Source organism: Myotis lucifugus, unplaced genomic scaffold (genome assembly GCF_000147115.1).
Source record: "Myotis lucifugus unplaced genomic scaffold, Myoluc2.0 scaffold_94, whole genome shotgun sequence".
In the NCBI taxonomy this organism is placed as follows: domain Eukaryota; kingdom Metazoa; phylum Chordata; class Mammalia; order Chiroptera; family Vespertilionidae; genus Myotis; species Myotis lucifugus.
Genome location: NW_005871142.1, coordinates 915,977 through 938,322, shown reverse-complemented (window position 1 = coordinate 938,322; position 22,346 = coordinate 915,977). Strand labels below are relative to the sequence as shown.

Genomic DNA, 22,346 nt, shown 5'->3' with positions numbered 1-22,346 from the left:
CTGATCAGCACTTAGATGTACGTGGGGCCCTGCTGTGAGAAGGAACCCCCTGGTGAGCACTTTCACAAATTGAAAAATCCTTCTGAAACTGAGTCATCCAGCGATTCAACCCAGGTCTCTGCGTCGTGGGAGTAGACAGCGCTGCCGTGACAATGACCTGGATCTCTAAGCACCTTCCGGATCCTCCCGGAATTCCCCAGGAGGAGGCATTGCTGCTGGGGCTGGGACCTCGGTTTAGGAGTAAAATCTTCCCGAGCAATCAGGATGCCTGGGGCCCAGAGGGAGCGGCCGTCTGAGTGTGGCCGTGTTTCCCAGCTCCCTGAGCAGGTGGACTCAGCAGGCGTGTGCGGCTGCATCTGTCACTCACGGCAGTGTGACAACGGGGGGCAACGGAGCAGGTCCCCTCGGTGCTCGAGGGAACGGAGGCCGAAAGCTGGGGCAACGTGCCCAGGGTCACACAGCCAATTAGTGGCGACATTGGGATGAGAACAGCGTCCAGGTCTTTGGAATTCCAGCCCAGAGCTCTCCCCCCACACTGCTCCACTCCAACGGTGGCATCGCCCACCCGGCTCAGGGTGTGGGAGTGAATTCAGTTGGTGGCGCTTTTGAAGGCTGATGTGTGAGCATAGCCAGTCAGCCTTAACCCAGCCTGACCCTGCAGTCTCCCTGAGCGGGCTCTCCACGCCCAGGCCACCTGCTCACACCACAGTGCCCACAGCCTTGCCTCCAGCCGAGGCCCAGCCTCTGCCTCCTGCACGCTCCAACCCCCGTGTCCCACAGGCCCTAACCCTGACCCCAAAGCTACTAGTAAACTCATCATCCCCTCCCTTCCCGATGTCCCTCCAGAAACATGGAAGTGGTCCTCACGCCTCCCCCCGCCCGCCCCCTCCATCTCTGAGGGCCACAGCATCCACAGCATCCGCAGCCTCCGTGCTGGGCTTGCTCTGTCCTCCTGTGACTGTTCTAGTTCAGGCCTCTGTCAGTCCTCACTTGGATTATGGAGCCTTCGCCACCATCAACAATAACAATGAGTCTGCCGCGTATTCCTTAGGCATTTCTCCGCGTCAGCAGCTAATAGGGGTGTCGATTCCCTTTCCTCAGGTCACGCAGCCGATGGGGGGCGGAGTTCAGGTTCTCCCAGGCCTGACTCTGAGGCCCAGCTTCTTGCCTCCAGCTGTCCCTCCCTGTCCTGCCTCTAACGGGGCTGCCAGCGTGATGTGTCTGGAGCCCAGGTCTAACCTGTCACTCCCTGCATGGCTCCCTGGCGGCTCCCTGGCGGCTCCCTGGCGGCTCCCTGTGCCCAGAGGTTAAACCTCAGTCCCCTCAAAAGCCTCGTGAGATCTGGCCCTGCCTGCCCACCCATCGCATCCCCATCCCTCCCAGGGCCCGTCCCCCTGTATCTGCCCCCAGCACCTCCCTGCCCTTCACCCCTCGCTTCGCGCTTGGTGTCCTGCTGCTGGTCTGGGCACACCTGCGAGCAGCCTTCCAGAGCCTCAGCAGCGCCCCCTGCAGGCGGCCCACTGCGACTCCAGCCTGGTGGATGTGGGGATGGGGGAGGGGGGCAGTGACTTGCCATTGCCCCACACCTCGGACCCCCCCCCCCCCCCCGGGTGGGTGTGCTCCCCGGGTCCCGTGGTCTTCGGCCGCCAGAGGCCAGAGTGGCCTCCCAAGAGAAGAGCCTGCCTGACCTCGAGCCCCCGGGCCCTTGAGTATCTGATCTTCACCAGGTTCTGGGAATAGAGTGGAGCCTGCACCCCCCTTTCACAGATGGAGAACCAGAGGCTCAGGGCGCGCGGGGGCTTCTCCGGGGGCATTCAGCTGTCAGAGGCAGCGCTGGGCTCAGCGGGGCATCTTGGCAGCAGCCAGCGCCGCCCGTGTGGACAGATGACGAGCCAGACTGGCGCAGGGCGCACCGGCGGGTAACTCCTGAGTGCCGGCCCGGGCTCCGCCTGGACCTGGAGGTCTGTGCTGCTGGGAGCGGCTTAGCGGCCAGGGCTCAGTTTCGCAGACCGCCTTCTCCCATTCCCCTGCCAAAGGACATAACCTGCCTGACACCAGTCTACGTCATTCTGGACCCAGAATCGGGGCCCCTGCTGTCCAGCTGCCAGCAATGCTAAGGGCCGGCTCTGTCCAGGGCTGCAGGGACAGGCGGGCACGGCGAGGCTTGTGGGAACACCGGTCATCCAAAGGCCCTAACTTTGGCAAATGAAAGCGTTTATAGAAAGTCAGCAGGTGGTGGCCAGCCTCTCCTCCTTCCCCCTTCCGAGCCTGGATGTGGGTCTGGGAGAAGCTCTGACCGTCCCCCAGGTTCAGAGCCCATGGGCCTGGGGCACTCTCTGTGCCAGGCAAAGGTAGGTGTGCGTCAGGGTGGGCAGGCCCCGCTGGGGCTGCCAGCCAGGCTTTCCCGTGCTGAAGGGCCCCGGAGGTGGGAGAAGGTACAGAGGGTCTCGGCCCCTGGCCTGCTCCCCGGGTCCCCCCTCCACCCTTCCCTTCACGCTCCCCTCCCCCCCAAGAAGCTCTCCCAGCCACGGCCGAGTGTCTAACAAGGGACGCTGTTTTTGCAGGTGTTGTGGTTTCTATTCCTTTGAACCATACCAGCCCATCCTACATCGCAATGCCATGCTTTACTTGGTCCCAAGCACATCGGCACTCATTGGCATTTGGAGGCCTTGTTGCGTAGCGATACGCAGTTCCTAACTGTCTGTGATAACGTATTCTCTATGTTCCCAACTGTCACTGCGGGACTCTCTTCCCCGGACTTTCAGTTTCTGGGTTTGATTTTTATTTTTTTTATTTTTTTTGTATTTGTTTTTTTGTTTTGTTTTGTTTTGTTTTTTTGCTTTTGAAAGTTGTGATCCCCGGGTCCTGTGGCCTCTCCGGTTGCCGCTTGTCTATGCATTATGTTTGTGACTTCTGACTGTCAGTGTTGAGCCAGTCTTGCCAAGAAACAGTATCAAGTATTTTCCTGTTTCTCTACTTCTTGGAAAAATAATTTTTTTTTTAATTTAAAATTTGAAAGAAAGAAAAAAAAAAAAAACTCTTAATGGGAACCTGGCCCTGTCTGTCTTCTCTGTTCTGCAGAAATGTTGAAGGAGTTGAACCAGCAGCGCAGAGCGAAAGCCTTTACAGACCTGAAAATTGTTGTTGAAGGCAGAGAGTTTGAAGTCCACCAAAATGTTCTAGCTTCCTGCAGCTTGTATTTCAAGGACCTGATTCAAAGGTTTGCCTTCCTTCCAGCTGTGGTCGGGTCTGTTCCTTTGTAGGACGCTTTTGTGTCGCTTTTCTCCTCCCCTCTCTTGCAGGTTCCTGAAGTGTGACTCCCTGTCACAGAGCCAGTAGCCATCTCTCCTCCCCTCCCCCTCCCCCTCCCCAGCACCCTCTCACACGCAGCCTCAGAGCAGCCACGGCCCCCAGCCCGCCCCACTCAGCTGTGCTGGTCACCAGGGGCCTCCGCCAGCAGTAGACCACACCCCTGCCCCGCCCCGAGGAGCTCGAGTTCTCAGTGGCTCACAAGCCCGCCCTGAGATTAGGAGGACTGTAGACCCCACGTTAAGGGACCACTGCACACTGCCCCCCCCTCCCCCCCCGGCCAGCACGGGTACCCAGCACCATCGTCACTGCTGTCGATGGTGAACTTAATGCCAGAAAAGCACATCGACCAGCCCCGCCCCCGCTGAGGAGCACGAGGCACCCAGGGGGCCGCTTTTCTGCAGCCCAAGTCGGGGAGAAGAGGCTTGTAGCCAAAGCCTGGTTCGTGCTGCCCGTCCTGATACTGGCACACTGAGCCCAGACCAGGTGTGTCCTAAACACGGTCTCTCTCAGCGTTGGCTCCCTCCCCGCCTGCCCTCTGCCCCGGCTATTTCTACCTGAACGAGTCTTCATGGTGCATGAGCATCTTGTTCTTTTTCCATGACGTTGATTTTTTAATTTGTCTGCTTCATACCCTTGCAAAGAAGTCAGGGGCCACCTTCTAGCTCCTTAGTGAGGGAGAGCAGCGGGGGGCAGCCCAGGGTCACACTCCTCTCTCTCACCCATCAGCAGATTAATGCCGCTGCTCCTTTTGCCTTGCAGCCTCCGGGGCGGACGCTGAGCCGGGACTGTGCTCAGAGTGGGAGGACAGGACCTCTGCTTGCTTCCCAATGCTGTGTTTGGACTTGCCAACTAATCCCAGAGCGACTGTGTTTTGTTTCAGGATGGCACACTGGCTGGCATCTCCTTTCCAATCCGTTGTGTCCTTTCACTCAGAGCTGAGCTGCCCGGTGTGCAAAGCCCTGCCCGGCCGCGCGGGCCCCAGCCGTGCAGGCTCTTGGTGACTTCCAGCCTCGTGGGCAGCTTGGGTCTCCCGCCCCCGCTGCCTGGGTTCTCTCTGTCTGAGCACAGGGGTCAGGGGCATGAGCTGGGGTAAAGGGGCATGTCCAGTGGCTTCTCCAGGCCAAGGGAGGTCTTTGTGCTTCTACTTTCGGCAAATTCTAGAACGAGCAGTGATGGCACCTGGCTGCTGAATTGCAGATGTGGCATCCTAGGCCCTTGGTCCTGCTCCAGACCAGCTGGAGAACACAGAGGGGCAGGCTGCAGGGGCAGGTTGGCACTGAGCGATGGCCCAGCCCTGGGCTAGAAGGATGTGGGCAAGAGGAACACAGGAGCCCTTTGACTGTGTTCAGAGACCTTACCTGCAGACCTTACTCTTGCACACAGCAGAGAAGACACGCTTAGGTGGAAACTCAAAGTAGTGAAGGCTTCTGGGACAGGCCAAAAAGAAGGAGGAAGAACATTCCAGGCAAGGGATGGGTTGCCTGGAATGTTCCGGACTGCAAAGAATGTTCTAGAATGTTCTAGGCAAGGGATGGGTTGGCTGGAATGAAAAGTTGAGAACAGAGAGAGTCATGAGCATTGAGGAGGGGGAGATGACCTTCCCAGAGAGGGGGTGTGACGTGGGATGGGATGGGCAGACAGGCCCTGACTCCTGGGCTAGGACCTGGACTTGGAGGAGCTGTGAGGAGCAGTGGGGAGGGGCTGCCCACCTGAAGGTGGGAGAACTTGGGAGCCAAGAGGCAGACACTGGAGGAGAGAGGGCACCTCCATGGGAGCTAGGAGACCTGGGTGCTACACCTGACTCTGCCACTTGCCCTGTGACCCCAGGCACATCACAGCCTCTCTCGCAGGCATTGGGTTGTCTCATCTGTAAAGGAAGAGGTTGGTTCCAATGATGTCCGGGCTTCTTTCCAGCCCTGACATCCCAGGTGACGGCAAGGGGGTGAGCAGGGCCAGCCTGGAGGGCTTCCCAAGTACAAGCACTAGACGTGAGAAGGTCAAGGTCACGGAGGAAGGGAGGTCAGGTGGATGGAGCCCAGAGAGTCCTGAGGTCTGGGGAGACAGGAAAGCCCCTCGGGGAGGAGGGGAGGCCGAAGCCGAGTCCAAAGGAGCCCCTGCGCTTGAAGATCGAAATGTTCATTTGTAGCCATTTTAAATGTGACTTCCCTGTCCTCACTATGGGCACAGGTCACCATGGCGGGCGACATGTTCCCCGCTCCAGCCCCAGGGCGGACACCTCCCCAGGAGCCACAGGAAAGACGTAGGGACGCCCAGTCACTCCCTGCTCTCCGCTCAGCGCACCAGCAGGGCCGATCCTGGGTGCCAGGTCACACACGAAACCCTAGACAAGATGGGCTGTGCCGTCCGGGAGCCCAGGGTCTGGCGGGGAGACACTGTAGAGCAGCCCAGAGCAGGTGCCGCAGACGGGGAGGTGCAGAGGCTCGCAGCCTGGTGCTCATTCTCGGGGAGGGGCATCTGCGTGGGTTTTGAACCAAGAATGGGATTGGCCAGGCAGACAGCGGGGCCAACGGGAGAGGAGCGAGTGTGAGGCCCAGGACAGCAGGTGACACTGCAGCTGCGATGCCAAGTGCCAGGTGAGCGTGGAGGGGATGAGGCCTCTGCAGGGGCGAGGGGGCAGGAGCCAGATCACAGGGCTGTGTTTCCGGCCTGGGGGTGTCATGGTCAGACTTGCGTTTGTGAAGATGCTGTTCAGACGGGGAGGCGGAGGGCGGGCCTCAGAGCAGCCTCTCCGACCAGCGGCCAGTTCCCCTTCCGCTCAGCTGCCCGGAGCCCTTATCCTCCAGGCCCAGGCTCCAGGCCGACCTCCACTTGGTCCACATGTTCTTCCTTCACATGTGCAGACCTTTGGTGAGGCTGCTGCAGCTCCTTTCCCCTGGCCTCCCCTTATTTAGTTCCATAATCGTCTTCTTCCTCAGATGAGGGCAAGACCAGCCCACAGGAGGCCTGTCGAGGTGCCGCATGTCATCCTGGAAACCCTCCCACTAACCTGAGAAGCAGGTGCCGTGCGTGTCCCCATTTTACAGATGCAGAAACTGAGGCCCAGGGAAGTTGTGTAGCCGATAGACCTGGGATTCAAGTAGAGGTCTGACTCCAAAGCTCATGCTAATCTGTGAGGAAGGACAGTGGAATATCAGGGCTGGCACTGTGGGTAGGCATGGAAGAAATAGGGATGCGGAGTACATGTGAGTGAGTGCGTGTGTGTGTGCGCGCGCACATCTATTAGAAACACTTGTAACTGGCCACAGGATCTTCCCCAGGTAGACACACCCACCTGGGACAGGTACCTGAGTCACAGGCACTCCCTCCGCCCCTGCGAGGGGGCTGAGTCCTCTGGAGTGAGGCCTTGTGAGGAAGAGCACACGAGGCCGCCGGGAAGCTCGGAGCCTGTGCTGAGCCTCTGGCCCGGCCTCAGCATCCCTCTGTAGCCCCTCCGAGTCCCCGTGACAGTCCGGGGTGACCGCCCTGCAGGAAAAGGAGCTGTGGCTTTGTCTTTGGAGAATGTGAAGGCCAGGGCTGCGTAACAAGCACGCCTGGCCTGTATCCAGGCCAGAGGGAAAACCCAGCGGATTCAGTGGAGGAGCGCCCCAGGCTTGGGGGAGGAAGGAGGATCTTTTGAGCAGAACACACCTAGTCGGGTGCTGGGGTTGCAGCCTCCCAAGTCCAGAGCCACTTCCCACCCCGGGGAGCGGGCCCTGGAGGAGCGGTTCCCTCGCCTGCTCCCGGCTGCGAGGAGCTCTCAGGGAGGGCTGGAGCCCGCTGCACTCACTGGCCCCACGGGCTGCAGGCCCCCTTAGAGAGGACAGGGGACCGTTCATCTTTGGAGACGGCAGCGGTGCCACCCTCCCTGCCAGCACTTCCCAACACGCCCCCCGGGTCCAGAGGGAGGAAGTGCGCAGCCTGGGGGAAGAGATGCCTCCTCATCACACCAATAGGACAGAGACCTGGCGCTCTGCCTCCCAACCACAGCGCAGCGACACCTTGAACTCTATGGTCTCTGCTCCTATGGAATGAAAGTGGATCGACAGGTTGATTTCACAAGCCCCGTGCACAGGCTCTGGGCTTCCCGTCCGTCTCCCTCCCCAGGGGAAGCTGACAGGACCCGAGTGGCACAGATCCTGGACATAGGGCACCCGCTAGACTTCAACGCACTAGCCAAGCCGGACACCTCTCCTCTCCTTCCCGGTGAAGCAGGGCGTTTGTGGGTGGCAGTCTGCCTCTTTCCTGGTGGAATAGACAGGTGTGTCTGGAAAACCAGATAACAAAAGGAGGGACTCACACATCTCAGAGGCTGGCAGGATGAGGCGAGCCAGGCCATCCCCAAGTCACCGTGGGTGGGCCAGGGCCTGGTGAGCTGCCAAAGTCCAAATATTCCTCTGCGGCTGAGTGGAATGCCCGTGTCTGGCATCGGGTCCCAGGGGCCTCCAGCCACTCCCCAAAGATCCTTTGCCCAGTGGCCCCCTCTTCTCCAGGGGTGCCCCCCACCGGGTGCCTGGAAGAGCAGAGCCACAGCTGTAGGCCGTAGGGACAGTGGTGCTCTCCAATCCTGGACAGCACCTGTGATGGTGGACATCCGTGTGCCTCCATGCAATCCCTGTGCTCCCCAGCCATGCAGGCACCACCTGGTCCCAGCCCCCTCCCAGGCTCAGACTCTGGGCAAGACCAGGATCTCCCCACGAGGGAAGCCTGCTGGTCCCATTACACCCATCGCTCACTTGCAGCCACAGACTCCACTGACCTTCCATCTGCTCAACACGCCTCCTCACAGGTGATCTTGGGGTTCTCAGGACCACATGTCACATGCATTTCAGTGCGTGCATATGCGTGTACATAGGTGTGTGTGTGCGCACGTGTGCATCCTGAAGTCCCACCTCAGCAGGTCACTGAGTTTGAGCTCCTCCGCTGAGGACTCATAGGCAGGAGGGCTGGCCAGAGGACGAGACACAATGGCTGGGGCCTTGGGAGAAGGGAGCAGCCCTACTGTGGCCTCGTCGGCCTGGCCCTGGCTGTGGCCCAGGGTCACCTCCGTGAGCACCAAGGGCATGAGGAGGACAGGCCAGACAGGTGCGTGTAGGAATGAAGGCAGAGGCAGCAAAGACTTAGAGGTTGACCAGATGACCTGGGGTGTGCAGGATTTCTGTGGTTTCGAGCGATCACATAAGGAACTATTTTTATACTTAACCACGCCACACCGGCATGGACATCCATCCCCACAGCAGAAGGCTAGGTGGTTGTCACTTTTGAAATTGCACACACCATATACCTGTGGGTTTGAGAAAGGGCTCTGCTCAGACTCTGTGTAGCACACCTTCCCCTCTCAGTTGCCGGGGCTGCAGGCCCCTGTGGGTGAGCCATTCTGTGGGGATGGACACTTGCTCAGGCAGCAGGTAGCAGCTGCCCCTGCCCTGCCAGGCCATATCTGTGCTTTCATGGCCCTGGGTGGCCAGCGCCCACCCAGAGAGAGTTCTCTGACGCAGGCATTTCAGGCACTGCGGGTAGAGCGGTCTCGCGGGAAGGGTGTTCCCCATGGGACTCTAGACCTCACCCAGTTCAGCCTCTTGTTTTGCAGAAGAGGAGCCTGAGGGCCAGAGAGGTCAAGGCTGTGCCCGTCAGTGACAGCGCCGCGGCACCCAGGTCCCCGAGCTCCCTGCTAACAGGAGGTGGCCTCTCTGGGGCCAGCCTGCTCGCTTGCTGGACACTCCATACCCTACTGCCAGCCACAAGGCACCCAGGGGACCAGGCAGGAGATCTTGGCCCCTGGCCGCCTCAGGAGTCGGGGCAGGGGGGTAGGTCATTTCCCAGGACCGTGGCTGAAGCCAGCCCGGGCAGAACTAGGCTCGGTGAGAGGTGGGGCTGGCCAGGGGGGCTGAGACGGGTGCCAAGCCGATCGATCGCCTCTGAGAAACCTGCCTCCTGACTCGCTGCTCCGGTGTCTTTCTTCCTGTACTGCTGTGACTTTTGCTTCATCTTATCTGTTTCCTTCCAGGTCCAGCTTTAGGGTGCGGCCGCCAGGCCTTAGGAGCCTTTGCAATGGTTTTTTTGTATTCCTGTAGACACCAGATATAAACATATTTATATATTTGTGTCCCTCCCCTGCTCCCCCCAGTTCACAAGCCCGATGCACACTCTACACGCAGGCCACTCTGACCTCTGACCCCGTGTTCCATGTGGCAGGAGGGCCCCGCCCCGGGCCAGGTCCCAGGTCATGGCTGCTGGCTGTCTGTGGCGGAAGTCCTTGGTTGTTCCCCCCTCCCCTCCTCCCAGCTCTAACCATTCTGTCCGTCTGTCTCGTCTCGTCCTCAGTTTCAAAGCAATGTCATGAAGGGCTTCCTCCTCGTGCCTAAAAGGAAACAATATGCTTTTGGAAAGAGGTGGGGTTGGAGTCAGTGTCCGGGGCAGCTGGGGGCCCTCAGTCTCGGGGTGTTCAAGGACGTCTCCGGAGGGGCTGTGAGCGCAGCCCGTGGGGAGCCTCGGTCACGCCGGAGAATCTCCCGTCGGAGGCAGACGGGTCCCAGGCCCGGGGCCTGCTGGCCGTGTTGGCGGCGACGCCGGGCCAGCAGCGGGGCCGAACCGTATTGTTTCCCTTTGCGGCCAGTCCTGGTCCTCGTCCCCATCCTCCGCTCATGCTTTTTGATTTGCATCTTTTTTTTGCATGGACATGCCGAGTAGTGATAAGCAGGGCTTTCTGTTCTTTTTTGGGCGTCTCTGGTCAGACTCTTCTCTTTCAGATCCCGCGTGAGGTCGTTAGGTTCAGGCGTGTCCTTGCCGTGTCCCTAAAGTGAAGGGCGTGACCGAGGCATGCAGGGAGCCCTAGCCCTGTGAGGAGCGGCCCAGGCCGCGGGCGGCAGGTAAGGACACCTGGTCTCTGTGCCTAGGTCGGTGCAAGACGGCAGCCAGAGCGGCCGGGAGAAGCTGGAGCTGGTCCTGTCCGACCTGCAGGCGGACGTCCTGGAGCTGCTGCTGGAGTTCGTGTACACGGGCTCCCTGGTCATCGACTCGGCCAACGCCAAGACGCTGCTGGAGGCGGCCAGCAAGTTCCAGTTCCACACCTTCTGCAGAGTTTGCGTGTCCTTCCTGGGTGAGCCGGGAGCGCCGGGGGCGGAAGTCCTTGGTTGTTCCCCCTCCTCGTGCCTTTTAGGCACCTGGGGAAATAGGGGTGGTGGGAGGAAATTCAAAACAGCAAGGGTTTGGGGGGGAGGGCTGTGTGTGCACCCCCTGCAGGTGCGGTTTTAAGATGATAATTCGGGTACCTGTATGCAAAGGCCTTTGCTCACCAGCATGGACAGAGGGCACCTCTGCATTGCTCTCCCAGGCCCAGGAAGCTTTGTGAGGACAAATGGGGCCACGGGGGTCATGTGATGGTTCGTTCATGGGGAGCCTGGGCCCTGGCCTCCCAGCCCTGGCCTCTAAACGCGGAACAAGGAGCCACACACTTTATATCCCTCTACCGCGTGGAATACCTGCACCACACCAGGTGGCCACACAGGTCTATGTGGGCCGTCCCTTGGACACGCAGACCTGCTGTCCGGGCTGGGGATCTGAGTGTCAGGGACCCCCAGCCGGAGAACACACTTATTCTACGGCTTGGAGCTGCCCGGCTTCGGGGAGAGCAGGGTGAGGGTGGGGTAGGGTTGAGTCACCAGAATCCGTGGCCTGAGCGTCGAGTGCAGCCAGAGAACTAGGGGCTGAGCTTAGGGACAGGAGGCCATGGGGGGGTGCAGGGAGGGGGATAGAGCAATCTAGAAGGGCCAGGAACCACTGCCTCAGAGTTAGGCTCCCGAAAGTACGGGCGTCCTGGGACCCAGACATTTCTAGGCTAGAATAACCGTTAGTGGGGTCTCGGGGTAGTGACCAGGCTGAGCCCAGGCCTGCAGGTCGGCGGGGTGGACTGAGGCCCGTGGGCGATGGTGGGTGGCATAGATGGGGTGTTACTGCTCCCATGACTCTGAAGTAGGAGTGTGTGACCCAGGCACGCCCTTCACACTGATGGGAGACACCATGGGCCTCTAGTGTGACCCCACCCCCTGCCCCGTGGCCCACAGGCAGTGAGGAAGCTCCGCACCTCACAGTCCTCTGCTGGGACCCGCAGGAGCAGAGGGAGGGCCTGGGACAGTCAGCGGGAGGCGGGGCAGAGGGGAACCCCGGACATGGACACAGGAAGTGGGCTCATGGGGACCCTGGCCATGGGCTCAGAGAAGGACCCAGAGGGACAGGCAGCGGACACAGGTAGCTCCCATCCAGGGCCCCATGGTCAGTGGTCACGTGTTCTCGTCCCCAGAGAAGCAGCTGACGGCCAGCAATTGCCTGGGGGTGCTGGCCATGGCGGAGGCCATGCAGTGCAGCGAGCTCTACCACATGGCCAAGGCCTTCGCGCTGCAGATCTTCCCCGAGGTGGCGGCCCAGGAGGAGATTCTCGGCATCGCCAAGGACGACTTCATCGCCTACATCTCCAACGACAGCCTCAACACCAAGGCCGAGGAGCTGGTGTACGAGACCGTCATCAAGTGGATCAAGAAGGACCCTGCGTCCCGCGCCCAGGTGAGGCCTGCCCCTCCTTCCAGCGCAGCCCCGCTCAGGCACCTGGGCAAGGAGGCAGGAAGGTAGAGGGGGCCGGGCTGCCCGTGGGGCCGGCGACAGGGAGGCTGGAACTGCTCCGGGGCAGCAGACGGGCGAAGGGAGGAGTGAGAGATGCAGAATCAGGCCCCTGGTTCGCCAGGGCTGGCATTCCACTGGCAGGAGACCCAAGCTGACCAAGAGACCACGGGATCCGGGGGACGTCAGGGCCCTTCGGGGAGAAGTGTGCCCGAGCCAGGGCACCCGGCGCCCCCCTGAGCTCAGACCAGCAGGAGGACCGCCCATGCTCTGGTTCCTGGGAAGGTGGAGGGCAACCACCGCACACGGGACCCAGGAAGCGAGGCCCTGGGAGTGGGCAGCTGGAGCAGTCAGGGCCAGGGCCAGGCAGGAGGAAAGGGGGCAGGGTCCCAGGGCGCCTGAGTCCCAGGACACCAAGCACATCCCAGCAGGATCTCGGGGCCCGAAAGCGCCGCTGGAGGCCCCTCAGAATGGAGCTGCCTCAGCTCCCACATGGGAGGACCCCTGGGAGCCAGTGTAGCTGCACAGGTGCCACAGCCACCTGCTCACACATGGCGTCCCTGTGCCTCCTCCCTCCCTCTCTCCCCCACCAAGGCCTCCCTAGCCTCCAGGATGCCTAGTCACCCCTGAGGGGTCCTGCCTCCAGTCTCCTCCAGATTCATTCCCACCCTGCAGCCTCCCCACAGTGGCAGGTCCAGGCGCCAGGCTGAGGCCATGGGACGCCCTAAAGGGGTTTGTCTGTTGGTGTTGGGGAGACGCAGGTTCTGACGGTTGTGATTTGCAAGCTTGTCAGTCATCATCTCCTTTCCAAAGCTGATGGCCACCAGCTTCCCTGGGCCCTCCCACCTGCTGCTGGGTGCCTGCCCCATGCACACCTCTCCGAGGGCCGGGCCGTCCATCTCGGCTCCCGCAGCCTGGCCTGGAGCAGAGGCCCGTGCTGGGGTGGAGGTGGGAGCGAGGTGCTGCGAGACAGATGGACGGTCTTCCCCAGGCTCAGCTGCCGTCAGCCAGACCCCCCCCCCCAACCCGGTTCCTTCCTCTCGTCGCCCCCCAGCTGCTGGGAGCTGCCTTTTTGTTGTTGTTGTTCTCACCCAAGGATATTTTTCCAGTGATTCTTAGAGAGAGTGGAAGGAAGGGGGAGGGACAGAGAGAAAAACATTGACGTGAGAGAGACACATCGATCGGTTGCCTCCCACATGAGGCCCGACCAGGGCCAGGGATCAAGCCTGCAACCGAAGTCCATGCCCTTGACCGGAATCGAACCCGGGACCTTTCAGTTCACAGGCCGGCGCTCTATCCACTGAGCCACACCGGCCAGGGCTGGGGGCTGCCTTCTCTCTCTGCCGAGGCGGGGTGAGCGAGGGGCTGTCCTCCCAGCCAGACACAGACTGAACCACCCCGGCGTGCAGTCTCAGCACACGCGCAGGGCTGGCCCGCTGCACGGTCTGAGCAGACCCCATGTCCCCTGGCCCCAGTACGCAGCGGAGCTCCTGGCGGTGGTGCGCCTCCCCTTCATCCACCCCAGCTACCTGCTCAACGTGGTTGACAACGAGGAGCTGATCAAGTCGTCGGAAGCGTGTCGGGACCTGGTCAACGAGGCCAAGCGCTACCACATGCTCCCCCACGCCCGCCAGGAGATGCAGACGCCCCGAACCCGGCCCCGCCTCTCCGCAGGTATTGGGGGGACGTGCCCCCAGCCCTGCAGGTGTCCTGGGGTGGGCCTGACTCCGGGTGGTCCCCCAGAGAGGCCCTGGGTGCAGATGCTGCGAGGGTGGGAGGTGGCGGGGGAGGGTCCCAAGTGTGTCCGTCGGTGTCCCGGCAGGTGTGGCTGAAGTCATCGTCTTGGTTGGGGGCCGTCAGATGGTGGGGATGACTCAGCGCTCACTGGTGGCCGTCACCTGCTGGAACCCACAGAACAACAAGTGGTACCCCTTGGCCTCACTGCCTTTCTACGACCGCGAGTTCTTCAGTGTAGTGAGTGCCGGGGACAACATCTACCTCTCAGGTGAGGCCCTCGGGCGGCTGGGGATGGGCGTGGGCTTCCCAGGGCCTCCGACTCCGAGGGCAAAGCCTCCTCCTGAGCTGAGCGGGGCTGCCTGGCGCGGGCCCTCCTCACCCCCACCCCCCGCTCTCTGGACCTCCCCCCGCTGCAGGTGGGATGGAGTCAGGGGTGACGCTGGCCGACGTCTGGTGCTACATGTCCCTGCTCGACAACTGGAACCTCGTCTCCAGAATGACGGTCCCCCGCTGTCGGCACAACAGCCTGGTCTACGACGGGAAGATTTACACCCTCGGGGGGCTCGGCGTGGCCGGCAACGTGGACCACGTGGAGAGGTGATGGGGCCACAGTCACAACGGGGGTAGGGGGCGTCCTCTGAAATTCACCAAAAGCTAAAATCTCGCTGCTCCTCCTTCCCAGCACCCACCCCCCGAGCCACTAGAGCTTGGACGTTTGTAAGGCGATGCCCAGGCTCTTCGAACACAGCAGAGGGAGAGGACTGGGGAGGGGAGGTAGAAGGCCCACAGCTGCCGGCCGCTGACATGGGACACTCTTGTCCCCGCAGCCCCTCCTGGTGGCAGACAAGTGGGAGCCTGAGACCAGGGTTGGGAGGCCCAGGCAGGGCTTAGCTGGCGGGAAGGCACTGGGACTGGACTCGCTAGAATTTAAGGGGAAGCAGGAACCGTTGGCCCAAATGTGTGCCCTTCCGATGGCTGTGCCTCCGTGTCCCTGCCAGGTGTGGGGTTACACACCTGGGAGCCCCCTTCTCCCTCCGTCCCACACAGACCAGGAGATCCGCTTCTGACACGCCTTCGGGGCAGTTCTGCTTTTAGGAAAACAGACGCCCCAGAGAGTGACGAGTTGGGCTGAGCTGGCCCCAAGTTCCAGCCCAGGACACAGCCAAGATCCCCGGAGCCCTTTCCCGCGGCCTCCCCGCACCCCAGCCCACCTCCCCGCCCACGTCACCAGCTGCCTCCGACAGCAGATATCCCCGAGTGACAGCCCTTTGCCCAGGGAGTCACACTCACCCCTCAGTGTGGACCTTTCCCTCGCTGGCTAATTGGACACTTGACAAATGTTCCGGCGAAGATGGTTCCAGAGTGAGACGGGCCGGTGTGCTCACTACGGGCGTTTAACTCCCCGCGTGGAGCCCAGCGTTGGCTCGGAAACAGCATTTAATTGTCATATTGGCTCGGAGATCACGGGGAATCCCGTGTGATGATGAGATGCTGATCCTGCCGTGGACCCCGGGCCAGCGCCGATGCTGACAGCCTTCGGCGGGCCCACTGCTCGGCCACCACGCCCAGGCCTTCCAGAAGCCCAGCTTCCACTCGTTTGTCATCCAGTAATAAGCGCATGAAGCAGACATTTTCTAGGTCGGAGTAAGCTGAGCTAGAGCTGGCATCCGGCTTGCTGCTGTCAGCTATTTTTAATCTCCTAAGACGTTGAGTACTCGTTTTGCAAACTTACACTTGTTGATAAATACAGGGATTTGTTTGAGGATCAAATACACCAGGAGCTGGATACGTTCCACTGCCCTTGGGCCCGGGAGCCGTTCTCCCTGACCTGGGAACAGGCTCTCCCGGCTTCCCCCGGGGGTGGGCACAGAGGGACCAGACACCCTGGCACTCAGGTGACGGAGGAGCAGCCCAGGACAACAGGGTGCCCTTTGTCAGCCACCTGGGTCTGCCAGCTGCCGTGTAGGGATTGGACGCAAACTTGAAGACCCCTGGGTGGTGTGAGTGCAAGTGAGGTGGAAGGTGCAGGGTTCCCAAGGGGCAGAGCTGAGCCCTTTGGGCAAGTCAAGTGCTGTGGCACATGGTGGCAATGATGAGAAACAGGGTGCTTTGTTCCCCAGGAAGCTCTAATGGTACAAATTGCTCTTATATTGATAATGAATGCGATATATGGTGCATTATAATTATACTAGAGGCCCAGTGCACGAAGTTCGTGCACTCAGGGGGGTCCCTCAGCCTGGCCTGCACCCTCTTGCAGTCTGGGAGCCCTCGGGGGATGTCCGACTGACGGCAGTCAGACATCCTTAGCGCTGCCGTGGAGGCGGGAGAGGCTCCCACCACCACCGCTGCGCTCGCCAGCCGTGAGCCTGGCTTCTGGCTGAGCAGCGCTCCCCCTGTGGGAGCGCACTGACCACCAGGGGGCAGCTCTTGCGTTGAGCATCTGCCCCCCTGGTGGCCAGTGCACGTCATAACGACTGGTCGACCAGTCGACTGTCTGCCCCCTGGTGGTCAGTGCACATCATAGTGAGCAGTTGAGCAGCCTTAGCATATCATTAGTATATTATGCTTTGATTGTTTGAATGTCTCACGGGACGACCAGACACTTAGCATATTAGGCTTTTATTATATAGGATTACATTGCTGTATTACAGGAATAGAGCAAGATTATGTAATTATAGATTAAAACAATAGTACAATAGACAAACATACATGATATCATTACATAAATCACTGGGTCTAATATTTTATAGCCATATATCACAGAGCTGTGGTTACTGAATAAATGATAGCATAGTGGAGCGCCACACTCCTCGGGGTCATTTGCATGTCATTAGCATATCCTCCAGGGTGTGAGGGGACTGAGGGCTGTGGCTTGGCAGTCAGCCACCTGGATTACCAAGCTCTAGGGAGAGTTGCCTTTGGCGGAACGTGCCTTATACCGAAAGCCACACAATCCCCGACCGACTCCAGCCCCTTCTCAAGAGCTCTTTGGATCTCTGCCATCCCGGCTTAAAAAACAGACACCTGAACTTCTGACAAGAAGACACTTACTGCATCACCAATTAGCACATCTTCAACTGGGGCTAATTCAGTCAAGCCCTGCTGCCCTGTCAGGACCTCCGCCTCTTCTCAGATGCCGAGTCTGCACAAGCCCAGAGCTGGATGTACCACAGTGGTCCCCTCGTCCCCCTCCCAGAGCCAGGGGCTGTCTTCCAGGGTCACTGAGCTGTGACTGGTTACGGCTCATGCTCCAAGGAGGTGCATGGGAACAAGAGGGCCCAGGGTGCTCCCAGGAGAGAGGTGCTGGGGCCCCGGGAGCGGAGCAGCGAGCCCGCAGCGGAGGTCCGCCCTGCGTCCCGGGCACGTGGAAAAGCAGCCAGCAGTGTGGACGGGCCGGCGCTGGGCGGTCTGGAGCGAGTGCTGGTGAGGTCAGTGCACAAGGAACACGGCACGGACGCTGAGACCTGGGTCCAGGAAGAAAGACCTGAAAGATCCCAGTTCCTTGCCCGGTCTGCTCAGGCCCGATTCCCCTCTTCCTGTCCGCTGCTTCCTGTTCTCACGTCCCCCTGTCTGGTCCTCACTTCTCAGGTTGGGAGGAAGGCCAGCCCCCCGGTGGCCTTGAGTGACGCCTCTGAGGGCCCCGAGCCGTGTGAGCTCGGGCTGTGCCAGGGGTGCCCAGGGCAGGAAGCAGACGGTGGTGCGCCCGCTATCTGCTGCCTCCGTGTGGCCCCTGCCCCGCACCGGGCCCACTCTGACCCTGGGGTCGGTTTCTCCTCTCTCCGCAGGTATGACACCATCACCAACCAGTGGGAGGCCGTGGCCCCGCTGCCCAAGGCCGTGCACTCTGCAGCAGCCACCGTCTGCGGCGGCAAGATCTACGTGTTCGGTGGCGTGAATGAGGCGGGCCGCGCCGCGGGCGTCCTCCAGTCTTTCGTTCCACAGACCAACACGTGGAGCTTCATCGAGTCCCCAATGATCGGTGAGAACCAGCGTCTCCTCGGCCCAGGGCAGTGCAGCGTCCCCACCTCGTCCTTTTATTGGGTCTCAATAGCCCAGGCCCAGAGGGCGGGCTCAGCCCAGTGCTCCCGTGAACCCAAGGCCAGTGGCGGGAGGGGCAGGCGAACCCCAGCCCACGAGCGGCTGCGGATCCCACCCCCTGGACCCAGGGCAAGCTATTCTATGTGCAGGTGCCTCCTGGCCCTGGGCCCTGTCCGCAGGCTGGTCAGTGACACGGGGGCCTTTCCAGCTCCCTTCCCCTGGGGGGTCCCTGGGGAAGAAAAGGGGAGAGAAGGCCAGAGCATCGCCCTGACCTGCCTGGCCTGCTCTCCCCACAGACAACAAGTACGCACCCGCCGTCACCCTCAACGGCTTCGTGTTCATCCTGGGTGGGGCTTACGCCAGAGCCACCACCATCTACGACCCGGAAAAAGGGAACATAAAGGCGGGCCCCAACATGAATCACTCTCGCCAGTTCTGCAGGTGAGCAGGCGGGCGATTCGGCCAAGGTGGGAAGGAGGAGGGGAGGGGGGTGGGATAGTAGGAGAGGTTTGAGTGCAATGAGTGACCTCCATTCATTGACCAAAGGGAGTCCCGGGCCCAGAGCAGCGGCCCCGACAAACACGGGTGTGGGCATTGGTGCCCCAGCAGAGTGAAGCGCCTGGGGCAGCCCCTGGCCCAGAGCCCAGCCCCATCTCCAAGCCGGAATGAAGGGCTTCCTACGGGGACCTGCCCGGGTCCTTCGAGGCCACACCTCCCTGGGTGGGGGGGAGGGTGGGGCTGCAGGTCAGCTTTCCCCCAGGACCACCTGCCCATCGCAGACAGAGGCAGCCCCAAGCCCTACCGGGGACAAGCAGCTTCTGGGGGTGCCGATGGTGCCATGATCCTGGTGGCCCTTTGGAGCCGGGCCCAGCAAGTGGCACCCAGAGCCTCAAAGCTGCCTGGGCAGAAACACACACGAACCAGCTCCGCCCCCCCCCCAGGACAACATGGGAGAGGTCAGTGTGTGGCTTGGTTCCCAGTCGTCCTGGCCCCGTGGCCCAGGAAAACTAACTCCCCTGGGCAGTGAGACACAGACCTGCGCCTCCACCCCTTGTTCCTGGACTAAGAGGAACGAGGACAACGAAAGAGCCCCAAGACCCCCTTTTAGCATTTCCTTAGCAGATGGTGTGTGAAGACAGCTCAGCCCCTGCAGAGGTGGTCACCAGTCCTCAGTGCGGACAGCGTGACGCACTATGCAGAGCCTGCTGTTTGTGCGGCATAGCTAGAAAAGCTAAAAGCTGCTGCAGCCTGTGGTGTGACCTTGGAGAGGGAACCCCCCCCCCCCAGGTCCTATCCATGAACCAGGCAGTGGGACGGGACGACTGCTGAGTGTCTGGCCTCACGGAGGTCCCAGTTCTCCTCATGTCGCAGCTCCGACTGCACTCCCCCTGATAAGGAGCTGGAGTTTGAGCAGGGCTTGTGGGAGGACTCCCAGACCTCACCTGAGACTCAACGCGGGCGCAGAAAGACGAAATGCTGAGGGGAGGTTTGAGCTGGGTCTTGCAAGAGAAGCAGGGAGAAGCTGTGCCCCAAGGGGAGGAGTGTGGGACCCTGATGACGTGGAGCAATTGAGGGGCCTTCAGTAGACACTGAGCAGACTCTCGACTGATGTGCTCTGTTGGAGGCTGGGAACTTCAGAAAGGGGTGGAGACGTGCAAAGGGTATCTGCTCAGCCGACAGCCAAGAAGAAATGGCCATTCGCCCAAGTAAGCGGGCAATCGGGGCTAGATGTGTGGGTCTGCGTGAGGGGCGGCTAAAAGGAGGAAGTGCAGACAGGACAGCGTGGGGAGCTCACAGGAGCGACCGCTGGCTAAGCCCCAGGACCAAGCCTGGGAGCGAGGCGCGGGGACCACGTGGTAACCCCGCAGGAGCTCCCGGGCCGCAGTCATGGGTGGGCAGCCGCGCCTGCCCCTCAGTTAAGGAGCCGCAGCAGGAAGCTGTGACTCTGAGCCTCGGCCAGGGTGCAGACCGCACTCACAGGGCCGAGCTCAGTTATACCGGCTCCTGTCTGCCGCCTCCTAGTGAGTCCCGTGCCCACAGGATCTGAGCCGTAGGAAGGCCCGGTTTGGGCATCAGGAAATGCGGAGACGCGCTGAGCTGAGCCGAGAGCCTGTACAGGAGGCTGTTCATCTTCAGTGAGTCCCGCAGGCCCTGGGCACCCAGTATGCAGGTGTCACCCCAGTGCCAAGGGCAGTGCCGCATGGCGTCCTGATCGGCTGTGGGGAAAGATGTTTTTCTTGTAGAGCTGAGGTCAGAGGGCAGAGGAGAGCAGCCAGGTCCCGTGTGGCTTTTGCAAAAGGGCAGCAGCAGCGGCCACACACGGGGAGGGAGGCTCTGTCTCCAGGTCCACGCGGAAGCTCCATGGCTGACGCTCTCCCCGCTTCCCCCCCGGCAGTGCCGTGGTGCTCGACGGCAAGATCTATGCGACCGGGGGCATCGTCAGCAGCGAGGGGCCGGCGCTGGGCAACATGGAGGCCTACGAGCCCGCCACCAACACCTGGACCCTCCTCCCCCACATGCCCTGCCCCGTGTTCAGACACGGCTGCGTCGTGATAAAGAAATACATTCAGAGCGGCTGACGTCGGCGGGACAGCCACGCGAGACCGTGGACGAGTCTGGTGAGGCACGCGCTCCTCACAGGATCAGTTTTCAGCAACACCCACAAGAGGCCGACAGACACACCCGGGGGACTCGCTGCGCTCGGCGTTCGGATCCTCTGCATCGAATGTCCTGTCGGAAGTCATCCTTGCCTGTGGGGGACCCGGGCTTAGCTCGGACCACAGGGACCCACCTTCCAGGGCGGCCTCGGGCTCCGCGGAAGGACTTGCTCTGACGGAGGCGCTCACTCTGCCCGGTGCAATAGAGTCTCACATATTTTTCAACTGGGAGAGAGCAGCTGCTTTTTCCTTCCTGCAGAGCAAGCCGGACCCCTAGACCATCACAGATCAGTTATCCTATAACAATAGTAGGCGTCAGGCTCCCTTGGGATAAGATCAAAGTGTCCTTATCACTTTGATTCCTGTTTTGTTTTTAACCAGCCTACACTCCCAGTGGCCGAGAGCAGAGGGCGGGATGCGCAGCGCAGGGCCCGCTGTGGCCGGAGCCGCCGCAGGGGCAGCCGTAGGGACCGTTGGGAGAGCGTCTGTCCTCCCCAGGTTCTTCTACCATGTTTTTGCTGCAGAAGGGCCGGATGATCGTGCTAGCTTTCTCTTATCCAATATGAAGTATTTAGATTTCCAAGGCGTTTTCTTGATAAACAAAAGGCTATTTTTAAGTACGGAGAGGAGGCGGCCAGGCCGGGGAGCAGGCGGGAGCTCCGGAGCTCTGAGGAGGTCGTGCCGGGGTGGCACGGGCTCTAGTTTTTCTACGTGCAGAAGAGAGGAGCTCGCCTGGGTGGCACAGAGGCACCCGTTTTATTTTTAGAGAAAGTAACTCCCAGACAGCCCCCTACGAGCGGTGCCTCCTGGGGACATCGTCCAATAAAGAGGCTGTTCTAGCAGGAAACGACCAGCTCCCTCCTGGGGGGAAGGCTGAGGCCCCGGGCCGGCGGGGCGGAGGACGGGAGGACGTGTCCACAGGGCACGGGGGACTATTTTTGATATTTCTATTCGTAGCTCTATAGCACGGCACCTGCCACCACGCGCTCAGGGTGGGGCAGCCTTCGTAGACGAGCCATGACAGCCGAGGCCTGGGGCGTGGGCAGAATCTTCTAGCAGCATATTAACCCGAGACAGGGAAGCCAGGAGGGCGGCCACACGGGGCTCCAAGGAGAAAGGCCTGCCCGCCAAGGCCGTCCTCAGACCCGCACACCTCACGCGGGGGTCAGTGTCCACGCCAGGGCAGGAAGAAGGCCGCCGCCGCTGCGCTGTTTAGTTGAAGTCGGTACCAAATACACATTTACCATTTTTATATCTGGGAAGTCAACTTGCATTTCATGATTTAAAAAATAAAATAAAATAATAAAAAGCCACTGGTAAGGAGCAAAGGCCAGGCCACGCTTCCCGTCTCTCCGCGAGGACGACCGAGTCTCATGCTCGCACGGACAGGTGTGGCTCCCACTCGGACGAGACACCGAGCTTCGTGATGCAGTTTTTAATATTATTTATTCTTTTAAAAAGTAATAAGCACAAAACTACATACGTTGTATGTCATTTACAGTATTTATGTCAAACAGGGTGCAAGTGTGAACCCAAGGACTGGAGCACAAATTTCTAACTGCCCGGGGCAGGGCTAACGTTCGCGTTGGTGTGCGTCTGCCTCCAAAGGAGGTGTTAGCGGTCAGCAGGACTCAACACAGGTGGCACTGAAATTCCGTTTCTCTCCTCACTGATCACACTGGAGCAAAACTGGCTATTTCTGTGAATGATATAAACAGGGTTCTCTGTAATGGTATTGTACATAGTATATGTTTATCGTTAAGTTCTTGTTATATTATAATAAATATATTTATAGATCTAGACCCGGAAGTCCATGTCATGTCTTCGTGTGCCTTCATCCTGGCCACGGTGATGAGAAAGCCCAGTGTGGGTCCTTCTCCCTCGTGGGCTCCGTCACAGACCTGCACGCAGACCTCGATGAGGAAAAAGGATAGGACTCCTGGGCAGGAAGGACGTCAAGAATAAAGGGCAATTAAAGGCCAAAATGAAAGG

At 60.4% G+C, this 22,346-nt stretch overlaps 1 protein-coding gene across 3 annotated transcripts in view; it reads left to right on the top strand.

Moving 5' to 3' along the window:
* KLHL29 (kelch like family member 29) overlaps positions 1 to 22,156 on the top strand; it is a 225,665-nt gene extending 203,509 nt beyond the window's left edge. For 2 of the 3 annotated variants that reach the window (XM_023756460.1, XM_006091709.3), the window contains exons 6-14: positions 3,082 to 3,220; positions 10,206 to 10,408; positions 11,609 to 11,868; positions 13,398 to 13,596; positions 13,745 to 13,927; positions 14,076 to 14,256; positions 17,445 to 17,638; positions 17,994 to 18,138; positions 20,093 to 20,276. In XM_023756460.1, coding sequence (XP_023612228.1) covers positions 3,082 to 3,220; positions 10,206 to 10,408; positions 11,609 to 11,868; positions 13,398 to 13,596; positions 13,745 to 13,927; positions 14,076 to 14,256; positions 17,445 to 17,638; positions 17,994 to 18,138; positions 20,093 to 20,276 — 1,688 coding nt within the window. Of the gene's footprint in view, positions 1 to 3,081; positions 3,221 to 10,205; positions 10,409 to 11,608; positions 11,869 to 13,397; positions 13,597 to 13,744; positions 13,928 to 14,075; positions 14,257 to 17,444; positions 17,639 to 17,993; positions 18,139 to 20,092 lie in introns of all 3 variants that reach the window. The other variant, XM_023756459.1, reaches the window with a different exon arrangement.
* The last annotated feature ends 190 nt before the right edge of the window (positions 22,157 to 22,346 follow it).